The sequence below is a fragment of the Anser cygnoides genome, chromosome 2, assembly GCF_040182565.1.
Source record: "Anser cygnoides isolate HZ-2024a breed goose chromosome 2, Taihu_goose_T2T_genome, whole genome shotgun sequence".
Lineage (NCBI taxonomy): Eukaryota > Metazoa > Chordata > Aves > Anseriformes > Anatidae > Anser > Anser cygnoides.
Genome location: NC_089874.1, coordinates 45,663,314 through 45,687,637, shown reverse-complemented (window position 1 = coordinate 45,687,637; position 24,324 = coordinate 45,663,314). Strand labels below are relative to the sequence as shown.

Genomic DNA, 24,324 nt, shown 5'->3' with positions numbered 1-24,324 from the left:
AAGGCATATAATGCCACCTAGTGCTTTTTGAAAGTGACCCTCAATTTAAACAGAGATGCAAGAATCTCTTTCAAACCCATGGGACTTACTGCTATGCTCTTGCTACAGCTCAAAGACAAAAAGCCCCCTGCTGAGTTTAACATGCATACCATGTTGCGTAATTGTCATATGATTGACAGGGGAAAAACAAACAAACAAAAACAACACCAAAACCTAAACACAGCTTGAAGCATATAACCAGTAAAGCAGTAACCTCCAGATTCTCAGATAATTTGAAGGTCATATCCTGCAGGGAGAATAAAGCAACTGAGTAACCGTAAAAGATGCTATGATTCCTTCCTTGTGTGCAACAAGCAAATGTACTGCTCATCAGAGAGCAACCACTTCCCCGAGGGTAATCTGCATGGCTAAACCATGCTTTCCAGGCTTTAAAGGTTGCCCTTTAATGATCTCCCTGGTGCCTGACTGCTCTAGAGAGCTCAACCCATTCCTGTGCAGTTTTTTTTTCTTGCATGCTCCAGGAAAAAGTCTGATGAGGTATTGCTCATTAATAAATAGCAACTGATTACTTACAGAGTTTGTTTTTTGATTTTTTTTTGATAAATTGGTCTGAATCATAGCCAGAGGTAAATGCAATAGTCAAGGCTGTATCTCACTGAGATTATTCCCACCATATGCCACTTACTTTTTGCTTTTTGAACTGATTAGTCCCTGGAATAGCCAAGCACTCGTCTTCTTTTTTTAAGTGTCCTTAAATGACATTGTGTGTAAAAAACATGAAACCAAGTACACAGACACAACACTGAGAAGGACAAAAACTGAAGCCTGACTGAGAATCTGTGCTTCAGACTGCCTCTCCTGTGGGATCTGAACCACCACATGGAATTAAAATAAGTCTCCCTATCTCAGTGAACGTCATGTTGGATTTCAGCCTCCAGTTTGTTACACCATGTACTCCCAACAGAAGCTGAAGTCAGATGTGTCAGGATCTTCCGTTACTTTGGTTGGAAGTGTAGTGCCACATCTTCCTTAGCTGGGCATGTCCTTTGATTCTGCTGCTTGGGTTGCTGCTGAGATAGATTAAGGTGACTACTTGCCTTTCCCTTTGAGTCTTTTAAAACACGTCAAAAAGATGGATCAGTAATACTGCTTAATTTACTATCAATCCCACTATCCTTAGTTGTAGCCCTAGTCAAGCAGCAACATTTTTTGATATTTACATTATGAATTTACATTCATTTATTTGATTCAGTCCCTGAGTACTTGAAGAGTTGTGGCACAAAAGCAGAAAACAAAGGTAATGGCTAGATGCCTGAAATAAACTTGGTCCACAATTCACTTGAGATTCTTCTATGTCATACCAATTTATTTTCTGTTAGAGTTTTACGTAGATGGATGAAGGAGCTCAGAATGCAGAATAAAGAAGGAACAGGGAGAAGGAAATAATCAGGTATCAGAGCATGATATATACTTGAAATCAGCAAACGTATGATGCATATGAAGAAAGGAATATAAATGCTATGAAAAACAAACAAAAAACCAATGTCCACGTACAAGCCAAAAAAATTGTTTATTGTTTGTTAAAAGTTTATTGTTCCATCTGTGTACAGTGAATTTGATCTAAAACTCTCAGAATCCACAATAAGGATTCCTAGCTACCACAGTCATCTACAGCTCAGGCCTCGTGTCTCTGTCTATATACACATAAACATATATGATGATGTGGCCAAACACCTTTCTGTCTCTATGCATATACACACCTATCTCTATGTAGATGAATATGCATATATGTATATAATTATACATGCATGCTTGTATCGGTACAGTTCCTTTGGAAAGCACATGGATTAAATGCAGTCTTTTGAACAATGAACGATAAGACAATTTCTGGCTGAGCAGCCCAATGCATAGATATGTGTGTTCAAGGGTAAGTCTGCCAAAGTACAAAAAAGATGTGCTTAAATGCCATGACGACCGGTTAGCATAGGAATCAACAGCAGCTGGAGTCTAATCCTGCACCATTTCCATCACAGGCAGCTTCACCAGTGACTGAGTGCAGGATTAAGCCTGGCCAGTGCCCAGGAGAACAGCTTTCTTAATGCTCTTAGTGGTGAAAAGGGGATGTTGACAACTGTGAATCCCCCACTCCACTGCCACCAACTGGTTTTCTTCCTGCCCCTGCAAATGATACCATATTTACCCATATCTCACTGTACAGACTGGACTCCCCAAGAGTTTGCCCACCTATTTTTGTACTGAGTCACCCTCAGTAGTTTCCTCCACATACCTCTAGGATTTGCTTGCTGGCCTGAAGAAGGCAGCTCGCCACTTTTAGTCCTCTTTTCTGCTTCCCGCACTGTTACTGACAAACATTTTACAGCTGAAGGTGTGCTTCCGAATCCTGTAGCTGCTCCTCAAAGTAGAGAAGCTGATCCACCTCAAAGCAGTCACTTGCTCTAGAAACCATTTTCTCCAGGTATCTCCTGATCTCCTCCTCACTGGCTTTTTGCTGTCTTGCTTGCTTCAGATAGGTGTACACTTTCTCAAATACCTCTGCTCCCAGCTTCTGGATGGCAGATCTAAGAATAAATATTACACAAAGGTCAAGTCAAAGTTATCTCAATTATATATTAATACAAGCAATTGCTATAACTTTTTTTTTTTTTTAAATGTTGTGGCTACTTTTGATTAAAATCTTATAAGGATACACCTTATTTGTCTGACAGTACAAGAATTTCAAATTTCCTCTGCATTTTCTCTATGGCGGTGTTATACAAATAGCCCAGGAGTAAAAACCTGGCCATAGTAAGTCATGGGACATGCAGACATCATCACTGCTAAAAACCAAAACCATTTTCACACCAAATCTGCCATAGTGTTTTATCCACAGCAACTCCAGTATACACCCATATATTATTGCCTCTGTATTTCATCAAAACCAAGAGAAGCAACCCTATTCAGCCATAAACCAGCAGCCTTTCATGAGAACAAACACATTTCAGAATTCATTGCTTTATTTTAGCTTCTATCTAATAACAAGGAACCTGTTGTACCAGATCAGCATGAGCTAACTGACTTTTCTGTCTTTTCCTACAGCACTATCCTTTTATCAGCAGACAGGTCTGTAATTCAGTGACAAAGAGTACACTCACAGGAACTTAATGTTGATTTATAAAGATTCAGTTGAAAACTGCAAGACAATGAACAGAACTTGTTTTTCTAAAGGCAAACATCTTTAAATTCATATGTCACAAGCCCTGAGTAATGTAAAACATTCCAATCAGAGGTGGGTTCATAATATTTTGATGAAAATAACGGAGTAATTTTCCTTCAGCATATCAGAAAGTCTCTTTGCATAAGTCTGCCACAGGAACTGTGTTCTCTTCCCTGTTTAAACAAACCTGCTTTGTCACAAGCACACCAAGACAGTTTTCCTCCAGTTTCCTGCTGGATCTCAATGGTGCCAATCCATACAATGTCCACGGCAGGACTGGGACCCTGAATGGCATCAAGCAAGAGGGTTTGATGGCAAACGTGCTGTGCGGTGCTATACAGACCTTATGGTACTTATCTGGAAGAATTTATAGAATATAGCTGGTGAGAGAATTTTGGGATGAACGGATTTCAAAAACAGCTCAAGTGTGATTTATCAAAGAAATTCAAGGGTGTGAGCCAATTACTGGATGCAATGGCACCACAATGCAGTGTAATGCTGACATACAAATGGCATGGCTGGCTGTGCAGCCTTATCCCTGTTTTTTTCTTTTACTGATTTTTTGTGTTAGGACAGTTGAGATTTGATTTTCTTTTAGTGTCGAACTTGCAAGTTCCAGAGGTAACGATGCCCTTCACTTAGTCAGGAAGTGAGTTGGACTAACTGGGATCTCCTTACGGAGACATCAGCAATTTGTATTGAAAAACATCTTGTTTTGGTTAGGTAAAGTTCCGGTAAGCAGCCTTTCCTCCCACCAGCATTTTGCTAGAGTTTCAAGAGCATTTGGGTGGTGCAATCATTTCTTTTTCAGGAAATCTATTGTGGCATGGAGACCTCTTCAGTAAAGCTTCTTAGTGTAGCTAACAATGTTTCTCTGAAAAATGACTCTTACCTACAGAAAAAAACCAAACCAAACAAACAAAAAAACCCTGATGATATCTGTGATTCTAATGCTGTAGTGCATTTTTCAAGGATTAAACATACTGTGTCTCTAGCATGTGAAAACATTTGATCCCTTACCACTTTGCTTCATGGAAATTCTTTTAGACAAAAAGGAGTTACTAGGAAATTCGCTGTATAGTTTTATAACATTTCAGCCTGAATATTTGTGCTTATGTTCCCCTTCCACTAACTTCCTGTTACATGCTGTTTTCTATAAATTTAGACTATGATAAACTGGGAAGATGGACCCCAGAGTTGTCCCAGGATGGGACCTGTCACGTTTATCATCCCAGCAGTGAGCTACCTAGTATTTATACGGGATTAGCAAGGCTCCTGAAAAATCCTAACATTAAGAACAGTAGGACCCACAGCTGATAAAATATACCCAATACATTTTCTTTCCTGAAAGAGAGCCTTGACGACTGCTCTGATCTCACAAGGAGGAAGCACTTCTCCTCACATCCCGCCTGCTGTCACTGTTTTGCAGTTTGGGCATACCCAGCTGTGGTTCACCTTTTGTCTGTACACTATATATACGTCCTGCTGGCTCCTGACAGGTCGGGAACTGGCAGCAGAGGCAGCTGAGACCCAGTGTAAGAAGCCATGGGGCTGGGCTGGACACTCCACAAGTTCAAATGTGACTCAGTCCTGCTTCCCATAACTAGAAACTGACTTTTTTTCTTTTTTTTTTCTTTTTTTGTTTTTTTTTCTCCCAGTATTTCTGTCTAGGGAAAAACACAAACTGCTGAAAGTGATCAATTGCCAGAGTCTGGCAACCTAAGGATTAGATTAGTACAGAAAGCTAAATAGGGATTTGTTTGTCAAATAATGTACATTTCTTCATCAAACCTCAACATAAATATTATATTTCTCTTCAATGGTTAAAAATCAATACCTGAGAAGCTACCTTGAAACAACTACTGCTTCATTAGTGCCTTTACTGACCCCCTTCCCTCCCTCCTAAACAAATACATTTTTTGTCAGTCCTTTCTATTTAAAAATGAAAAATTAAGCAAACACATACCTTGGGAGTATTTCTTTGGTTAATAAAAGTGACCTGCAGACTGGAATCTTTTCAGTTTAGCTTGGCAGAACATGCAAATTAGCTAATCCGTATAATTGCTGATACAATAAAATTAGGGAAAAGTATTCATAGGTTGAAAATTAAGGCGTAGGTAACAAAAATTATAACCTCCTTTTACAAAAGAACACATCAGACTCTATTTGGGTTTGAAAGCTGCATTAATGTGAGTCCGCTACCACATAATACATTTTCTGTGACGGGGACAGAAAAGCAGAAGCTAAGACAGTAAATTTTAAAGTGACATTACTGACTGAATCTTTTAGTATACCAGTGGGGGGTGGAGGGGTAAATGACTTCCTAGAAAGCAAGGTTTGTCCATTACAGCCCTGATCCTGTGCTAGTGGTTATTTTTCCATCCATGTTAAGACCTACAGAGGCATAATTAGGGATTTTTTGCTACCCTTCTATTCATAGCTCCTATTTCACAGAAGGTGTGGAACACCTGCATTTACACTTCTGAAATAACTAAAAGCCTTACTTCTGAATGCATTGTGAGAACCAGTACAGAGATCCCATGTTTTCTGATTATCTGGTATTTACTCTTGTTATAGCTCACACACCTACAAACTCACTATTTTCCCCTCAAAATGAGCCATGATCCCTTTCTCAGTGCAGCTACACAAGCTAAGGGGATACTCGACATCTGGGGTTGCATTACTCAGACAAGTTTTGTTGGCCAGAACCCCATCCCACACTGTCCTAAATTGCTTTTCACTATGCCGAAATCAAAGCAGTTACGTCAGCCTCTACCATCCAAGGAGCTGGTCCAGGATGTTAAGTTACTATGTGCTTAAATGTGGTATCTCAGATATCTCCTCAGGTATCTCCTTGTGCAAACGAGCTCATGAGCAGCTTTTGTGTTGCTTCACTGAGTCACAAAGACATACATATACCAAGGGATTCTTTGCTGGCATTTGAGCCCTGCAGTTCCTAACTTTCAGGCACCTCATTCATGCAATAGCATTCACAGCTCTCTGGCTGAACCCTAAGCTCCCTGTACAATGCAGACACCCCAGAAAAGTATCCATGCAAAACATCAGCCCACCACAACTGAAGAAAGGGAAATGTCAAATCTGATGCCTGTCTGGCTTTAGTAAAGTTTGGAAGCACCTCTTCCCATGCAGGACTTGCAGCAATTTGACATGATCACATGGGTACCCACTTGTTCCCTTTTATCCCTGGTTAGAGGTTTCACCCAGAGACCTAGAAACCTGGCAGTAGAAGTACCATAATCACCAGGGGTACTGGGGAAATAAGGACTCTCCTTCACCCTCATTTTGATTTGTATAAAAGTAGGTGGGCCAGAAAAGGATGAAGAAGGATAACTCTGGACAGGCTGAGAACCAGGGACAACACTGGAGGTGTGTGCAAATGTTATTTGCATGAAACAGTCCCTGGATAAAACAGTGCAAGCAGTCCTTGGAGTCTTTCAGTCGTTGGGACTGAAATCCAGGTTACCACGTGTACGCGAGTGCCCTGTGTGTCTGCTTTCTCACTGCAAACGGCAAGAAATTCAACAGTGAGCCCAACTTCCCTCACTCCTCCTGTCTGCAGAGGGCAGCCCTAATGCTCCAGGCAGAGGTGGAACAGGGCTGGGGACTTCCATAGCGTGGAGGCACGCTCTGACCACCTGCCTACTGGCTGGATAGCAGATATTGCCAGACTCCACACTGTCATCCCTGGAAGCTGTGCTTTGGAATAAAAAGCCTCATGCTGCCAGCTTCTGTTCAGCACAAAACCTAAGCCTAGAGAAAATTAACTAGAACAAGGCTCAAAGGCCACACAGGCAGACAGATATCTGATTTGTGGCTAATGATATGGTTTTGGCATGAGATTAGCAGTTGGTTCTATCAAGGATAAGGTGCTTCTGAGCATGTGAGAAGCAGTATCAATATCAGCTAAATCATAGGTACTTAGTGCTTTGACTCACTGCCAGTGTTAGAGGGGAGCTGAATAGGAGCCTTCAGAACCGCAATTTTGTACTCAGGGTGTCTAACTGTGCCTAAAAATGTGCCAAGTCATTTAGTAGATCTGGGCTCAAGTGAATTTATCAGGATATCTGGTGATTTCCTACACATCAGTGCAAAATTACTAAAATTTGGCAATATAATGTTGTGTTCTCAACTGGCTGATGAAGTTGTAAATCTTTCCCTGGGTGAACAAAGAATTTTCTATTATCCCACGGGCCTTTATTTTGACTATACTGCTACTAGCTATGTATTAATGTTTCTTTTCTGGTCTGGAGATCAATTACAATACACCTACCTTTATGCAGCACCGACAAAAGCCACAAAACAAGATTAATGCTTGAGTTTGCACTCTTCCATGTGCGTTAGCAGCTGGGTTAATATCTCTCAACAGCTTGTCATTGCCTGCCTTAAAGGATAACTGTGACACAAATTAGCAGCTAAGGGGGTTTTCAGCTTCTCACTTGAGAATGTCATTCAGCATGATAGCAACTATCATTTAAAACTGTTCTGCTCTCCCTCTTCCATCCCCAGAGGGAAGGAGCACTTTTCACAGAGCGTTTTCACTAGTGCTTCAGGGAGTGGTGGTGTGGGTTATTCCTGGGAGCAGGGAGGCTCGACAGTTGCTGAGCCACCACATTCTGCACAAGTCACAACTGAGCACACCAGAGAGATACCATGGAAGTCCCCCTGGATCAGACATCAGCAACAACATACCATCTCTCCTATAGCAGACGACTAACATGCAGCTCCTAAGTCAACCACAGTAAAATTATTTGTTTATAAATCCTCACAGCTACCTCAATACCAACCTTAAAAAAAATAAGCTTTCTGGACATGGAATATCTGTCCAAGTGGGCATTCATTTATCCTTTCAGATGTTTGCATCCTACTCTGACAAGCATATTGTAAAGTAGGAGGCAAATCTATTGTGATTAGGGCTCATGGGGCATAAAAGCCTGTGCAGAGATCTTTGAAATAATAATTTCAGAAGACTTCACTAAATTCTCCGTAAGTCAAATGTACTCTCATGGAGTCCAGCAGTGTTATTTAGGATTCCCACCAATACATCCTATTCTGATTTGTCCCTGAACATGCTTTCTAAACATTCATTTATTAACCTTATATTTCTATTTACAACAGAGTGCAATCTTGCCACTTTGCAGCTAAACATTAGCAACATGAACCTTGGTGAAAATGATTGTTATATTTATCTCCTGAAATAACTTTCTGAAAAACAATCAGGAAATTACATCTTTCATCTCATACAAAATACTGTTTTCTAACTGTACTAGAAAATCTTAAGAGTATCTGCTACAGCATCTCGTGGTTCAGTAAATAGGTTTAACTAAATTACAACACAAAAGGTCCTTGTTCTCTCAAGTTATCTTCTCTTCATTCAGTATATTGACATTACTGACTGAATCACTACAGCTTCTCTGGAACTTGAAAGAAACTCTCCTGGGTTCAAAACTTCATTTGCCGCAAAGATTGTTGGTTGCTCTGTAAAGACCCCTGGAGACCTGCAAATAGAGGTGCATTATAAGCTCCATGATTTATTTTTTAGGAATTTACTTCTAAAGGTAGGGCACTTTCTAGTTGTAGCTGACATATATTTGGTCTTGGGAATGTGGCAGGTATAGCAAAGTCTAAGAAAAGTGCATATTAAAATTAAAAAAAAAAAAGGAAAGAATTATTATATAAAAAGGTAGTAAAATAAAATCTGAATTGTTAAGATTAGCCCCTACCTTCCACCTTCAAGCCTCAATGGACTTTGACTTTCATCGTATTACTGCTGAATGAAAATTTCTTCACTTGAAGGCACAATGATAATTTTCATAATTCATCCTTAATTACTTCATAATTCCTGAATTAAAGCATCTTAATTTGATTGCAAACAAAACTCTCTGATGTCCTACTTCAAAGACTTGCAAAATCTAAAGCATATTTAGGACATGTTTTCCCATGAGATAAGAAGAATCTTATTATTTAAAGCTGCAGACACAGCTGAAGAAATATCAACAATAATATTCTCCATGCATTTCATTTTCTGAGATAAATGAATTTGTAAAATAGTAATTGAAGTTGACACCAGCTCTTGGAAGAACTGTGAATTAGAATTTAGAGCTGTTAGTTGAATACTAACTACTGAAATCAGAATAAAGTTTGTGAGAAGGGGAAATTGGTTTTTGCTTTGTACTTTATGCACAATACCTAAGCCAAAACCCCCAAGAAACTTACCCCATGAATTAATTTACACTGAGCATTTAAATCTTCATTGAATATGAATGACTGAACAAGTGGAATACTATCATAGGCCAATCACTTAGGGATAAAACTTTTCTTCTGGGAGGAACTGGTGGAAATTATAGGCCAAATCCTCACTGATCTAAAATAGACTTCATGACTCAGTGGGAGATAGCAGGAATTTCAGCAGAGTATTTCTCTCCCTCTGGAGCTGTGTGCCTAATCAATTTCCCACAGGAAAAAACAACAACAACAACAACAAGACAATACACAACAACACATGGTGTCTTACATTTCTCTGAAAAAAAGGCTTTGATTTTTCAGTGAAACAAGAAGCAAAAAAAAGTAAATTTCATGATGAATAAAGAAGTACTCTATGAGCCTATTCAAACTGTTTCAGCATTTCCCATTTTCCGTGCCAATCCTGTTCTCAGTGGGTAAATATACAAAATTATCTTAAACAATATCCTGTTTTTCACCAGCATCACAACATCCAAAGAGTCTCTGGCAGAGCCACACAAGTCAATTAGTACTTCATACTAGAGAGAAAAGAAGAAGAATTTCCAACAATGGACAACAGACCTATGATTTTCAGAAAGGCCTTGGAAGGTTTATGCATTCAACTTCCTCTAGCTCTCCATCAGGACAAGACAAGCTCTGTAAAGCTATTGAGATATTTAAAGAGGCAGATAGAGGTCTAGTCCCTTTTTTCCCCTCACAAATAATAAATATATGATGCCTAAGCACTTTTCAAAACAGGACCCTGGTTATTCCTCTGTCTCAAATCTCTTGGAAAATCAAATAATACTGCATCTAACTGCCTGGAAATATGTCTTGTAAAAGACTAATGAAGATTTCTATTAACACTTACAGAAACACAGGAATCATAATGTAGTATCTAAATAACTTGTTTCACCTAGTAGACTCACAGAGCCAAAACCCAAACTTGCTCTGAAACATTACCAAACCAGAGTAATTACTTCTTCTCTTCAGGATCAAAATCATACTTCTGCAGAAAAAATGTTAATGAAGATGTATGTGTTACCTTACAACTAAGAGCTAGGTTAGGTGTTTTAAGTCTTAGTATCCTCTGTTTTTGTAATAACTTTTGTCCGTGTCTGGTTAATGATTCCACTGCAAATGGTTTGGTATCTTTACACCCTGAAGGCCCACAGCTCAGGAAAACAAGCTGCTCAGCAGGGAGCTTCACTGAAGAAGGAGATGGACCTGTGAAAAAGCCACCCCTGTGGCTGCTGTACCCTTAGAAGTGGCGGCTGCTTCCTTTGGAGCCATGAGAAATGTGGTGTTTCGGGTCTGCTAACCTCTCTTTCACACGGGATGGTTTGCACATTGCCCAGCTCTCTGCTATTTTACCCTGTGAGCTATTTTTTGTTATACCAGCTCTGCATTGCTCACCTCCTTCCACATGGAAATATGAGATGTATACCTTAACGACTCACAGATGTATAAGAAAGAAATCGTTGTATGATGACTGAGGAAAAAAATGGTTAAGGAAAGAAGGAAATGGACTGATTTTTCTTCCATATAATTACACTACTGCAGTTGCAAGCAGATGAGGACAAAAACAATACAGGAAACAGTAAACATCAGCAGTCCTAGCAACGGTTTGCTGAAAGCCCTTTGTGTATTCACTACCTGTATTACTTCCAAGGGCCTCTGTGAACCTTCCAAGGTCACTGTGCTGCATCTAGCAAACACTGCCAAGATTCTGCAAGTGTTTCTATATTGAAAACAGACTATATAATTAACGTCACATGAGATCATTCTCGCATTTGGAAACTATTGACGAAATCAAGGCACTACAAAACAGAACAGCTCAATCTATGTATTATGTATGCACAGCATGAGAAACTAGGGAAATCATGCTTTTTGTGCAAAACAAAAAGGTGTGTTAGTATAATTGTAATGTTTTGAGTGTTTGGGGATACTTGACATTTTAAAATGAATGAGTCTATACTTATAATTATGTGTTTTATAACTGGAATACAATTTTCAGACTGGATGAAAACTCTCTACTGCTAAACCAATTATGACATTACTCTCCACTTAAAAAAAATCCTTAGAAATTCAGGATAACAGAATGGCTCATGGATTTATGAAATGCAGCTCAGTAAAGAAGCTGAAAAAGTCTGGTTCCAAGTTTAAAAAAAAAAGTCTGTATCCAAGTAAATTCACAAAATCTTACACATTTCAAGGGTTGGACCTGAGGCTCAATAACAGGCAAGCGGAGCACCAGGATGAGCATCCCGGTACATCACAGTTTAATTGTACCCTTTTGTATATCAGCTAATAGATCCTCTACCAAGTTCATTCTCTTTATGTATTCAAAGTGAATCACACCAAATGTAAAGCTGCTAAGAACAGCTGAAGTGATGGCATTGGCAGCTGGCATGCTCTTCCCATCCCCAGTTGTAGGATGGAAAGGAGCAGTATAAGCTTCTCAAAGAATAATCTATGACTCTCCAGAAATGAAAGTACCCGCAAAAGCACAGTGAATGGTCACCCACCCTAACTTTATACACTTACCTTAGTTGGCTACCACCTTAGGCACCAGCATGACAGAAATGAAATTTATTTTCCAAGGAAATTCAGAATAGGAGCTTACAACATATGTCTTGAACTATCCTGTGTCTTTCCACACAGAGAGCCCAGAGAAGTTTGCAGGCTCCCAGGAAAGGTTTCTAAAACTGGGCGCTGTGAATATCCTCCTTTGTGGCTACTCTGTTCAATGCCTGATTAAGCCAGGCAGTTGAATATTTGCATAACTTTAAGCATCTGTTGTCTTTCTGAAGACAAAGGACTACTTGTGTTTAATATTATGCACATTCTGAATTACTTTGCTGAACTGGGACTTCAGTCTTTGGCACCTCTACTAGGACAACAAATGAAGAAACTAAACATTTGTGGCCAGTTTTATGACATGTAGCAAATAGGGCTACAAAAATGGTGAAGGGTCTAGAGGGGAAGAAGTGTGAGGAGTGGCTGAAGTCACTTGGTTTGTTCGGCCCACAGAAGACGAGACTGAGTGGAGGCCCCATGGTGGTCTACAGCTCACGAGGGAGTGGAGGGGAAGGCACTGAGCTCTTCTCTCTGGTGACAGTGACAGGATCAGAAGGAATGGTGACAGGGGAGGGCCAGGCTGGATGTTAGGAAAAGGCTCTTCATCCAAATGGTAGTTGGGCCCTGGAACAGGGTGGTCATGGTACCGAGCCTGCTGGAGTTCAAGAAGCATTTGGACAACACTCTCAGATATACGGTCTGATTTTTGGGTGGTTCTTTGTGGCCCCAGGAGTTGGACTTGATGATCCTGGTGAGTCCCTTCAAAGTTGGGATATTCTGTGATTCTATGATTCTAAATAACCTAGTATTGATTTAATTTACGCTACAAGGCTGAAGGTTTTGTACTGGAGACAACTTCAGAGAAGCCAACACACGTCCTATTCTACAGACTGGGTAAAAATTCCAAGACCATTTGCATTAGTGATCTGCAACTTCAAAATGTAATCCCATTTTCCAAAATCAGACTGGAGAGATACATACACATTATCTCCAAAAGCAAACAAAAATAATGGTAAAAACACACTGTTCTTGCCAAATACTTGTCAGTAGCATCTGTTCAGTTCCTACATTGCCCATAGCTGGCAGGGCTGCACATTACAATCTATATAATCAGTACATCCCCATCTAACAAATTATGAATCACTTGCAATTTTCGCTTAGCTCAGATGCATTGGAGAACCAGCACAACTTTTGCTTCATCCCTCTTTTCCTTCCAACAGACACCTCCAGGATGAAACCTTCTTGAGAATAATAGGAGGTCCTAAAACTGAACAGCCACTAAAATTGAAGGCAAACAACGATAATACTCTGGGCATGTGGGATGAGTGCTCTTGACTGTTTTAAAGACGATATCATTTCCAACTTAACAATACAGAACTTCCCGTTACAGCACAGAAACACACATTCAACCTGCATGTGTGAAACCTGAGGCTTGCTAATTATTTTGCCATTGCTCTCTGTGTGATTCTGCGTGCATTAGGCAGAAAAGGAGACGCCACTAGTAATGAACTATTTCTAGAGAAAATTGGATCTAATCAAATATTTTGATTTATTTCTTGTATGAAAGCTAGGCAAAGTCTAAATGAACATAATGGATTTTCCAAGATTTACACAATTTCACTTCTCTCCAGACCTACCACTCTAATCTTGAAGATGTAATTTGATGCAACTGGATACCAGGCATCACACTGTTCCAGATGTGAGGATAAAATGCTATGTGCATGCAGACTGAATAAGAACCCAGAGAGTATCCTAGGGGAGTCCTGGAGATTAGGACCCTACCAGGCCCTAAACACTTAAGAGATGGAGACTGGTCTTTGAACTAGGTTTGAGGTGTGAGAAAACCTGTGGCAAGGATGATGGATATGAAACTAATATTTTGTCTTAGCCCATGGAAAGCAAAAAGCTACTATTATGCTATAAGCTGTCTTGGGATCACCACACAGAAATTACTACCAGAAAATGGAGTGTTGAACAGAGTAGCTGAAGTGTGTATAAGAGGAAATCTCATGCTCAAAAACATTACAGGATCAATATCCTCCAGAATAATATCCTCTACCTGGCTGCAAAAATCAGCCGTAGCTCAGCCAATGACAATACCAAATTTGTCTCTTGCCTGCAGGAAAACATCTTAGACCTCATGCTTATTTACATCATGATTCCTTCAACATGTCAGTCAATAGCAATCAAGGTCTCTGTGATTTTTTAATTTTAGTCTAAAACCCCAATTAACTTTTCTATATTTACTGCATTTTGCTTCACCTAAAGATGTCTTCAGTGATGTCAATAACAAAACCAGTTTCAGTAGGCTAAGAGTTGGTCCTGATGAAGGTCCACCCAACACCTAATAAAACACTAAATCAAATAGTTTTTTTACAGCAATACTTCAAAAATATGTGGAAATAAATGTACACAAAGTCTTCTATGCTTTAGGCATTTTAGGACTACTGATCTTACAGAATATCCACTGCCTATTCAATCACTTCAGTATGACCTTTCTTTCTGAATTTTTAAGATGAATGCCACATTTGATGTCAATGTCACAAGCAAAAGAAGGATATATGCATACAGCTCATGAGTCTAAGCCAGTAGTGTTATAAGCATTCACAGGAATAGAATAAAAATATCACTAAATGCCTTTTCTCTATGACTTCTGAAAGACAACTTTACTTACACTCAGCGGGTGATGATGAAGCCTTTTGCCTGATCATGGTATGCTGCTGTGTATAAGACTTCAGGGACTGACAAAGAGGTGCTTACTGCTGTGCTAAAGGATTTTAATTTACTTAAAAATTGGGGCATAAAAGACTTTTCCTTTTACTGGCATGCATTTTATTGAATTCTAAATTGCATATTAAAGTTCACTGCTATTAAAATGACTCATTGTATGTATTCATGGATACCTCCACAAAGGAGCACAAAGTATGCTGTACTAACAGTTTTTTTTCTGCATTTTCTACATTTTTATTTCTTTTCATATTTTCAGGACAGAGAGAACAAGACATAAATTCTATTCTATAGATATTCAATTATGCAAAAAACCAGACTTACTCTGTGAAACACAAATTCTCATTTTACAAAGCCCAAGAAATGAATTTTTACTACAGTGATGAGAAGGTTTCAAAGGGATGCCTCCACCCACTGGACACTTGGGAAACAAACTCCCTTAATAAAGGGAGGTGAAACTGTGAATATAATCACTGTACCAAAACTTGAATAAGGCTTTTTCTTTTCCACAGATTTCTGCACACACTTGTCTAATTGCTCACCATCTCTTTTCCATTTTAGATCATGAAACCCTGCAGTCAGATCTCAAGCATGCATCGTAAGACTTTCCACAGAGCTGTGAAGAGCCATCTGAGGTGGTCACATACTTGGAAAGAAGTAAGACACAGCAAGATGAAAAGAAGCAGAAAAGCTTTTTTAGTTACACATCTAAATGTTCTGGGTCTGTCTCTTCTTATGCAGATTTTGGCCTCTTTAGCCTCTTCTAAGCTACAACAGCTATCAGTGCTGTTAGTTCATAACTGAAGAAAGCATTTGGTTTTGTCCACCAAGCTTTTCAGACAGTGGCAGAATGCAAGCCAGTGTTTGCTACAACTCCTCTAGGCTTTCCCTAGGGACAAAGCCAATCTTTCATGCAATTAGTACTAACAAAGCTTCTGATATCGTGTAAAGAAGGCTTTGCCAAGCTTTATGGACCTCAATAGAAAAAAAAAAAAAGGAAAAAAAAATAAAAAAAAAAGAAAATGAAGAAAGGGATAGGTGGTATAACAATTTGATCTGATGGAAAAAAATGCTTGGATTCAGGAGTTGTTTCTGAAGAACAGTGTGGCTCTCTTCTGATATGTATTGTTGTAAATTCTCTGTAGGGGAGCATCAGTGGAACTGCCACTAATTTTTCCTCATTTATCTCTCTGGTGAAGACAATATGGCTCTACATAGCATGTGAGAGTATAGCTTATTAGACTGCAGCATGCAATACTGTCAGAAATAGGAACCACCATGAAAATGAGATGGTGGCCAGGACAGAAAATACTCCTCCTGTTTCCTGCATCTAACGAGATTCCTAAGCCTAAAAACCCAATATGAGGGATATGAGTCACAGAACTCTGATTTATATACTTGGCTGACTTCCCACCATTAGCAGGCAAAGCTGTGAAGGAACATAATAGGAAAAAGCTCAGATAACCTTTGCAGGAGCTAGTTCAGAAAACTGAGATCTCTCATCAACACTGTAGAAGATCCTAATACTGAAATTGTTAGCACTGAGGTAGAAATTTTTGCTGAGAGAATGAACTACACTTGAAAGATAAAGGTAAATTTCTGCTGCTATAAACTTTATAATGAGTACTGATACCAATTATAACAAGCTAGAAATTATTGTCACCGGAGTAGGTGATTTTATCATAACTTTTACAGAGAGGACAGAAATTCAAAATGTTGGAACAGGGTGTGCAATAGGGATTGGAAAAAAAATCTCACAGGAAACATTCAGGGACTTTAGTGAAGGAAGCTGGTGACTGTATCATAAACACTGTCAGGCTGTCTATAGGTTAAGCCTTGAGCAACTTTTTATTTAAAATAGGTGATGAAGGACACCTACCTACCTTATTCAAGAATATCAGTGGTTTCCTTCTACACTCGTGTAAAGGCTTTTAGCACAACTTCCTGATACCTTCTCACATGAATATATGTATGAAGCCCTGCACAAGAATACACTAGAAGCTACCCAAACTGGCACTCTGAAATCCAGCAATTCTCTGCACTGTCAAAGAACACATTCAGTGCAACACACTGCAATGACTCAAGCAATGAGCACATCACACCTTGTCAGGAGAATGTCCTGCTGCAGCTGTTTGCAAGCCCACATCATTCACGTGTCAAAAATAGTTAAAGGCCCATTTGCTGTTAAACCTTACGTTCATTTTACATGAATCTACCATTTTATCAGAGCTAATGAAAGAGCTTTTTTTTAATTAATGTTATTTGCAAAATTTAGGTATAATGATTACTTTCTGAGCTATTCATGATGGAAAGAAGAGTTTCCCTCATCACAATCTATTGTTTTTGGCACCAATCCCAAACTTTTATATTTCTATTTCTGCACTTCCACATTGTTTCCACTGCTCTTCTCCATTTCCTTGCAAGAACTCCAGCTACTCATTTCCTATGAAACAACAACAAAAAAACATATTCTCTCTTTCATTAGAAGATGTCAACTCAAGACCCCAAAATAAGTCCATGGTTTCCTGAGTGAAACTGAATAGCACAAGTCTAAATTATTTAAGCCTTCCCTAAGTGGCCCTGCTGTGCAGATGAAGTACAACACATCATGTGAAGTTTGCTGAGGAATGAACAGAGCAGCTAAGGCTACATGCATCATCCTGCAGTCAAATGTACTTGCTTCTTACCACTAAAAAATCCTCCACTGTGCTCTAAATGCAGTTTGGCCATGTGTGAGAATTTGCAAAGATCTCCTTGCGTATGTGTGTGCTAGGTACTGAGCTCACTCACTTGTTCCTTAACACTCTAACTTCCAAGCAATTAACATGCTAGCTCACCTTTAGATATTTAGATATCTAGATATTCAGATATCACACAATCATATTACATCTAGAAGAAAGAACAATAACCTGAGTAGATATTTTGATAGACTTCTTTAAACTAGCTACTATAGTTCACAAGAGGAGGTCTGCAGTCTTATTTTCAAAAAAAAAAACAACAAAAAACCACCAAGCAAAACCAAAACATTCTCCCTTCTCCCCTTGCCCCTCTCTTCCTCCCTTCCTCCACCCCCCAAGTTTTTAATAAATTAAATTTTAAAATGGTTCACAGATATGGCTCACAGAAACAGTCTGCCAGATGTTCTCAAGATGCCAGCTGGGTGGGCATTTTGGCCCACAGACCCAGCTGACTGCTCTCATTCAGGAATTAAATGACTAGGAAAGTGTTCCAAAACTGTGAGGTCTTAATGCATTAAATGTGAATTACTGAAGCTAATCAGCCTTTTCATTAGCATATGACTGTTTTATAAGTTATGCTGAGGCATGTCATTTCCAAAGGATCATACAACAGCACTCCCAATTTTTTCATTATGTAACTGCTGTTACATGCTGATCCTATTAGAACCAAGAAACTGTGAAAACCAAGAAACAGCACTGAAAAATAGACTTTGATAGAAGTAATTTAATCATACCCGAGCCCTAAAGATGATGACCATGAAGTTCAAATGGTTAAGGTTTATCCTATAACTGTGAGAACACAAGGTGAAGGCTGGAAGACAGGTGGGCATTTTGACTAAACAAACTCACCTTGCAACTAGCTGGTGCAACATGTGTTTTTTTTTTTTTTTTTTTTAATTTTAAAAGTACTTTCCAAGAAAAGAGAATGGAAAGGAATCAGGCTGGCAGACCGTGAAGCCTGCTGACTGGTTTCACAGTAAAGACTAAGCCATGAAGTGAAACACTAGGGACAGCTGCTTCTTGAAATGCCATAAAACTGAAAACCTTCTACCTGGAGTAAATCTGATCGGTATTTCTCTTCAATACATGGCGCATTTTGCACTGTAATGTATTTTACACAGTGATTGCCATCCATGCTGTTACAGTTGCATTAATTTTCTTTAGTGGACTCACTTAAAAAATAACCACCAGCATTAACTGTTTGGACTCACTTGTATTCTGACAACATGCACCAGATAACTGACACTGCCCACCCACACAACAGAGAACTGCCCTTTTTTAAAAAAAAGCTTACAATCTGAAATCAGTTGAATGTTGCAACACTGCAAAGAAAATCTGAGTCCAGAAATAATGCATAGCATTATGATTATCAGATCAGTATCTAAATTAGTGTAATAAATCTTGGAAGGCCAGAAATTACTGACAATTTACTGGAAGATGCTCAAGATATATTAACCAGTACATTATAGAAAGGAAGCATGGATCTTTGTTTTACTGAGACACTGAAATCTTTATTAATAAAGTTTGGGCTTTAATGATGATGAAAGCAATCAGACAAAGAGTTTCAAAGGTAGCTGCACATGTAACTTCCCTTGTCTCATTTGAAAATCAAAGGCAACAGCAGTCACATTTGGTTTTAAACAGCATATCATCATGGAAAACAAACCTTAGCCTTTCCATGCAAGAATGAAGTGTGGGTGGGGGAGCAAACATGATGGGAACATGGAGATCAGCAACTGATTTATGTACATGAGTTGAGCTAATAAAGAAAGAGAAGTTCAGAATGATCTAGACAGCAGTGAAGACATACTGGAAAGGATGACATAGTTGTGCAGATTACAAGAAAATAATCAGAAGTGACAGTCAACCTTCAACCTCTGTTGAGGCAAGTACGCATCTGGTTTGGAAAGAATAGCTTAGCATCCACTTCATGTTGTTGCAGGAACTTTTTTTTTTTTTGGGGGGGGGGGGTTGGGGTGGGGGGCAGCACATGGTTTTATTTAGTGTGTTCTGCTGTTTTTCAAATCCCCCCTCTTTCCCTAGATATTGGTAACACAAAAATATGTTACTTACTCCCTCATGCGTTTCAGTTTGGTCTCAGCCATAGTGCTGTTGAGAGCTCTGAATCCCTGGGAGGTCCCTGGAGCCACTCTGGTGACAGTTCCCGAGCCTACAAATCAATGCAGACACACAACCTTATTCACCTTCATCCCCTGAGTACTACTGCATAGTCAAGGGCAGTCGGGAGGAGGAAGACTATTCCTGTTCCTCAAAAGGTGCCACATTAATTAAAGATGAATTAGATTATTAAATGCCTATTAAAAACAATTCCTTTCTTAGGGACATGTAGATTTATAGCTCAAAGGCAACAAAACTGTAATGTGAATTTTCCTGCTGTGTAGCATACAGAGAATTACATTACAACAGAAAAGACAGTTATCCAAGGAAATGCTGGCACAGATAAATATTCAACAAAGTGAAGTTGACTAGGACAATATTTATTTTTCTCCATTGTTCTTTCCCTTATTTGTAAGAGTAAGAACCTTCTTCCTAACAGTCAAGTCTCTCCTTTGGCTTGCTTAAAATGTAAAATGACAGTATTTTACCAATCAGAGAGTAAATTGACTTATGATATCACTTTTCCTTTCAGATGAAGGTAGTCCTTAAATCCTTTATATATATATACACAAACATACATACATACATGTATATGTAAATACAAATTTATATACATATGAGGAATATGAGAAATATACATATGCATATCCACCCCCCACACACACTTTCTGTTCCTTCTGTTCACTTCACTTGCCTTGTTGGTTGTTGCAATATTTAATGACCTAATAGTCATAGAAGACCATGGTTTTCATCTACAGGAACCCAGATCTGCACAGTCACAGAGGACTATCAGGGTTGCCAGATCAAATATCCTGCAATTTTATGCCACCACTGCATCACACAAACCTCTGCCTAACCTGACCAATACTTCAGGTTCAAGTTAGTGATTTATTTATTTATTGCCCCTACTGCCTCCACTGGAAGACAATTTCAGAGCCTCACTGTGACCTGCTGGCTAAAATCCGTCCTCTAACTTCAAGCCAAAATTTATTTACTGGCCAGCTTGTGCTCATTTTTCTCCTGTGTTAATCCTTCTCTTTGACTTACTCAGTTCTTCCCTTCCCTTTAAATACTCCTTTAATTTATTTGCGTTTGGAAAAATAAAGATCCTGCTTTCAGCTTTCACTTTCCTACAGCTTTTTTTTTTTTTTGCCTTTTTTTTTTTTCCTTGCAGATTATTTGGTATTAGGATTCCACTTCCCAAAAGAGGAGAATGTATATCATGGTGGAACTCATCCTGTGCAAATGTGCAAGCTGTGGCACACAGCTCCCAAGCTCTGAACAGACAGAGCAGGGTTCTGCATAGGGTATGAATAAGCCAAAAGTCACACGAACAAGTTAACGCAATGCCTGGTCAACATGGACACTCCCTTCCCTCCTGGCATGGGTTTTTAGCTTGGAGTCCACTGGGTTTTAGCTTGAATTTCATTAACATTGATCATGTACAGCCAGAAGGAGCTTGCAGCTACCTTTCCGCTATAAGCAATGGAGACACCCCCAGAGAGTACTGAACGCTTCTCGTGAATGCATAATCATAACCTTCCCAGGAGTTAAGCTCCTATGTCTGACATGGTTATAGATCCCAACCATAGAAATTTGAACACTGAGAGTAAACTTTCTGTCCTGAAGGACCCGACTGAATCCCTCGCAGTGAGCATCTGCTGGATTTAGAGCTTTACAAGTGAACACAGGAAGCAGGCATGGAGAGAGACTACAGAAGAAATGGATTCCTGACTCCATTGTCTAGCTACGGAAAAAAATGTTTGAATTTTTAAAATATTTTCTTAACTTCTCTGACCACTTAATGGCTAATAATTAGCTGGTATTACAATTGAGGTATAGTTAACATAGTTTATAAGATCAAAAATGACAAGCTCAGTTCTTATGAGCAGCCAATAACTTAACACATCATAAATATATATATATTTCCCGATGATTTACTCTAATACCACACATGCATATCCACATATTTTAATGTGGTCTTTAAGCATTCAATTACTTTAGCAGCACTGAAGAACTCAGATATCCACAGAGTGACGCTGAAGAAGCTTCAAGTACTGCACAGCAATGTTCATGACTTACCAGGTGTCTCACTCCTCTTTGAGTTGGTAGAGAAATAGGGTCCAGATGTGAGGATTTATGCTTTGATATCATTGTCAGACTTCAAAAGCAATAAAAAAAGTTTTGCCCTGAGCACCAGTGGTCTAAGGAAAATATAATTTTTGCATTCTTTCAAGACAGAGTATATTTAATAACAGACTCCACCTAAATTCTGGTATTACTATTATTACAGGATATATCATTGTGGTAAGAGCTCAGCATACTCTTTCGGCTTAGTGGGTTCAGCCTATTTATTGCTACAATACTTTATCTCCCTCTCCTATGACATTTCATTATTAAAGACATCCTTCTTGTTTGTTTGTTTGTTTGTTTTTCTTTTTTTTTTTTTTCTGGGATTCCAGGCTAAATAATTCTTACTTTGTCTACTCTCCACATGGCAGTTGGCCAAGCAAAACCTCCTCTCTAAATACAAAGTAATATCTATCTTTCTCTCCATTAAATATGATCTTCTGGGTACTGTGAAGTAGCTGCAAGGGCTACAGATTGTAGGATGCTGCAAAGCTGTGGTTAGTCATAAAAAATGAGTTCTCAGTGAAAACCACTAAGAGCTTTTCACATTGTTGCTATGAAAAACATCAAAACTTTTCCTAGAATGATTCATAACCCACAGCAACTTCTAAATCACAGGCATTTTCTTAGAAGAATTTACTTGATTAATAACATATTTTGCACCCAGCTTTCAGCAGTTTGCCTACCCATACACCAACACAGAACATGTAACTATGCTTCTTCAAAAAGTGGCCAAGAAACTATTTGCATTTTTAAGCAATTTATCATTCTTAATTCGTTAAACAAAATCAAACAAAACAACAAGAAAATTGATATTTTAAAACCAAGTACTGGCACTTTCTAAGTATGTTTAGAAGATGAATACTCTCCCAGTCTTTAGCCTAATACAAGGCCACAGAAAAACATAGGGCAAAATTGTCCTCTTGGGTCACAGAGCACCAGTTTCAAGGCTTTCACTGCATCCTTCCCACTTTGTCTAAGGGAAGAAAGATGAAAGGTTCTGCAGGGAAAGAAATACTGTGTCTCACAATTATTCATAGATACAGTTACAAAGGATGATTATGATTAGCCAATGAGACTTCTATACATTATGTCCCAAAGGAATTCCTACCTACATTTCTGCTAAAAACCCAATTGTCCTGGTTTCAGTTACGACAGAGTTAATTTTCCTCCTAGTAGCTGGTAGGGTGCTATGTTTTGGATTAGGATGAGAAGAGCGCTGATAACATGCTGATGTTTTAATTGTTGCAGAGCAGTGTTTACACCAGGCCAAGGACTTTTCGGCTTCTCGCTCTGTCCTGCCAGCGAGCAGGCTGGGGGTGCAGCAGGAGCTGGGAGGGGACAGACCCAGGACAGCTGACCCAAACTGGCCAAAGGGGTATTCCATACCATCTGGCGTCATGCTAAACAATATATAGGGGTGGCTGGCCGGGGTGGGGGGCCGGCTGCTCGGGGATAGGCTGGGCATCGGTCAGCGGGTTGCGAGCAATTGCATCGTGCATCACTTGTTTCGTACACATTATTATTAGTAATACTATTATTATTGTTATTGTTATTGTTATTTTTCTGTCTTAATAAACTGTCTTTATCTCAACTCACAGGCTTCACTTTCCTGTTTCTCTCCCCCATCCCAGAGAGGGAGTGGGGAGGGTGAGCGAACGGCTGTGTGGTGTTTAGCTGCCGGCCGGGTTAAACCACAACACCAATGAGTGGTGATAGACATCTCTTGCATCTCTTGGTAAGTCATTATGTGTTAAGAAACTATTATCTCCACTGAAACATAGACTTCTGGTTTAGATTTGTTTTTTTTCAGCTTTCATTGTACATATAAGATCCTCCAGTGCCTTTTTTTACAAGATTGAAAAGCTCCTTAGAAACAGATTTATTTTCCTGAGTTTTAAATATTTATAATAATACAAAGTGATCAAATTGCCTCTAACTTTCTCCTCTTTTAAGCTAAGCAGACTTAGTATCTTAAAGACGTTTTTTCAAACTTTCTTTCATTTTGAAGCTCTGTTCTGGGATCTCCCCAGTTTTCAAACTTTACCAGCATGTACTGTGATATTTCAAATCTACCCCCCACAGAGCTGTGTAGCTAACCCCAAATGAACCTTGTACTGCATTGAAGTGCTGGTATTCACAGTGATTCAGTGGGAACTCCTGGGGAGAAAACTCAGTTACTTTAAAAAGTCCCAGGCTTTTACCATTCACTACTGAGGTTTTACACAGAAGAAACTTCACCTGTGGAAAAACAATGCATATTTATTGCATTCTCTTTATCACAGCCCTTGCTGACATTAAAAAAGTTCTATTTTTTTCTCTACTCAGATGTTCTCTAAGATCTGCTATAAATGGCACATTTTTTTTTTTAATTCCTTTAACAATGAAAAATGCTATGAGAAATTCTGTCCAGGCCAAACTTCTACATCCACCTTACTGCCATGAAATTTCTACTGTTTTCAGGAGTAGCTGTTACAATAATACTGTGGGTCTGCAGCCCAGAAATGTGGTATTGCCACTGCTACCACCAGGCCACAGGCTTGGGCCTGGGTTTGCAAGGCCTCAGCACGGAGGTCT

At 39.2% G+C, this 24,324-nt stretch overlaps 1 protein-coding gene across 8 annotated transcripts in view; it reads right to left on the bottom strand.

Annotated features, from left to right (window-relative positions):
- Positions 1–1,524: 1,524 nt before the first annotated feature.
- Positions 1,525–24,324, bottom strand: part of NEK11 (NIMA related kinase 11) — a 106,964-nt gene continuing 84,164 nt past the window's right edge. For 4 of the 8 annotated variants that reach the window (XM_048077976.2, XM_013197757.3, XM_013197754.3 and 1 more), the window contains 2 exons: positions 19,573–19,669; positions 1,527–2,579 (listed from right to left, as the gene is read on the bottom strand). In XM_048077976.2, the coding sequence (XP_047933933.2) occupies positions 2,375–2,579; positions 19,573–19,669 (302 nt within the window). In that variant the 3' untranslated portion in view covers positions 1,527–2,374. Of the gene's footprint in view, positions 2,580–5,180; positions 8,731–19,572; positions 19,670–24,324 lie in introns of all 8 variants that reach the window. The other 4 variants (XR_010829246.1, XM_048077978.2, XM_013197753.3 and 1 more) reach the window with 4 other exon arrangements.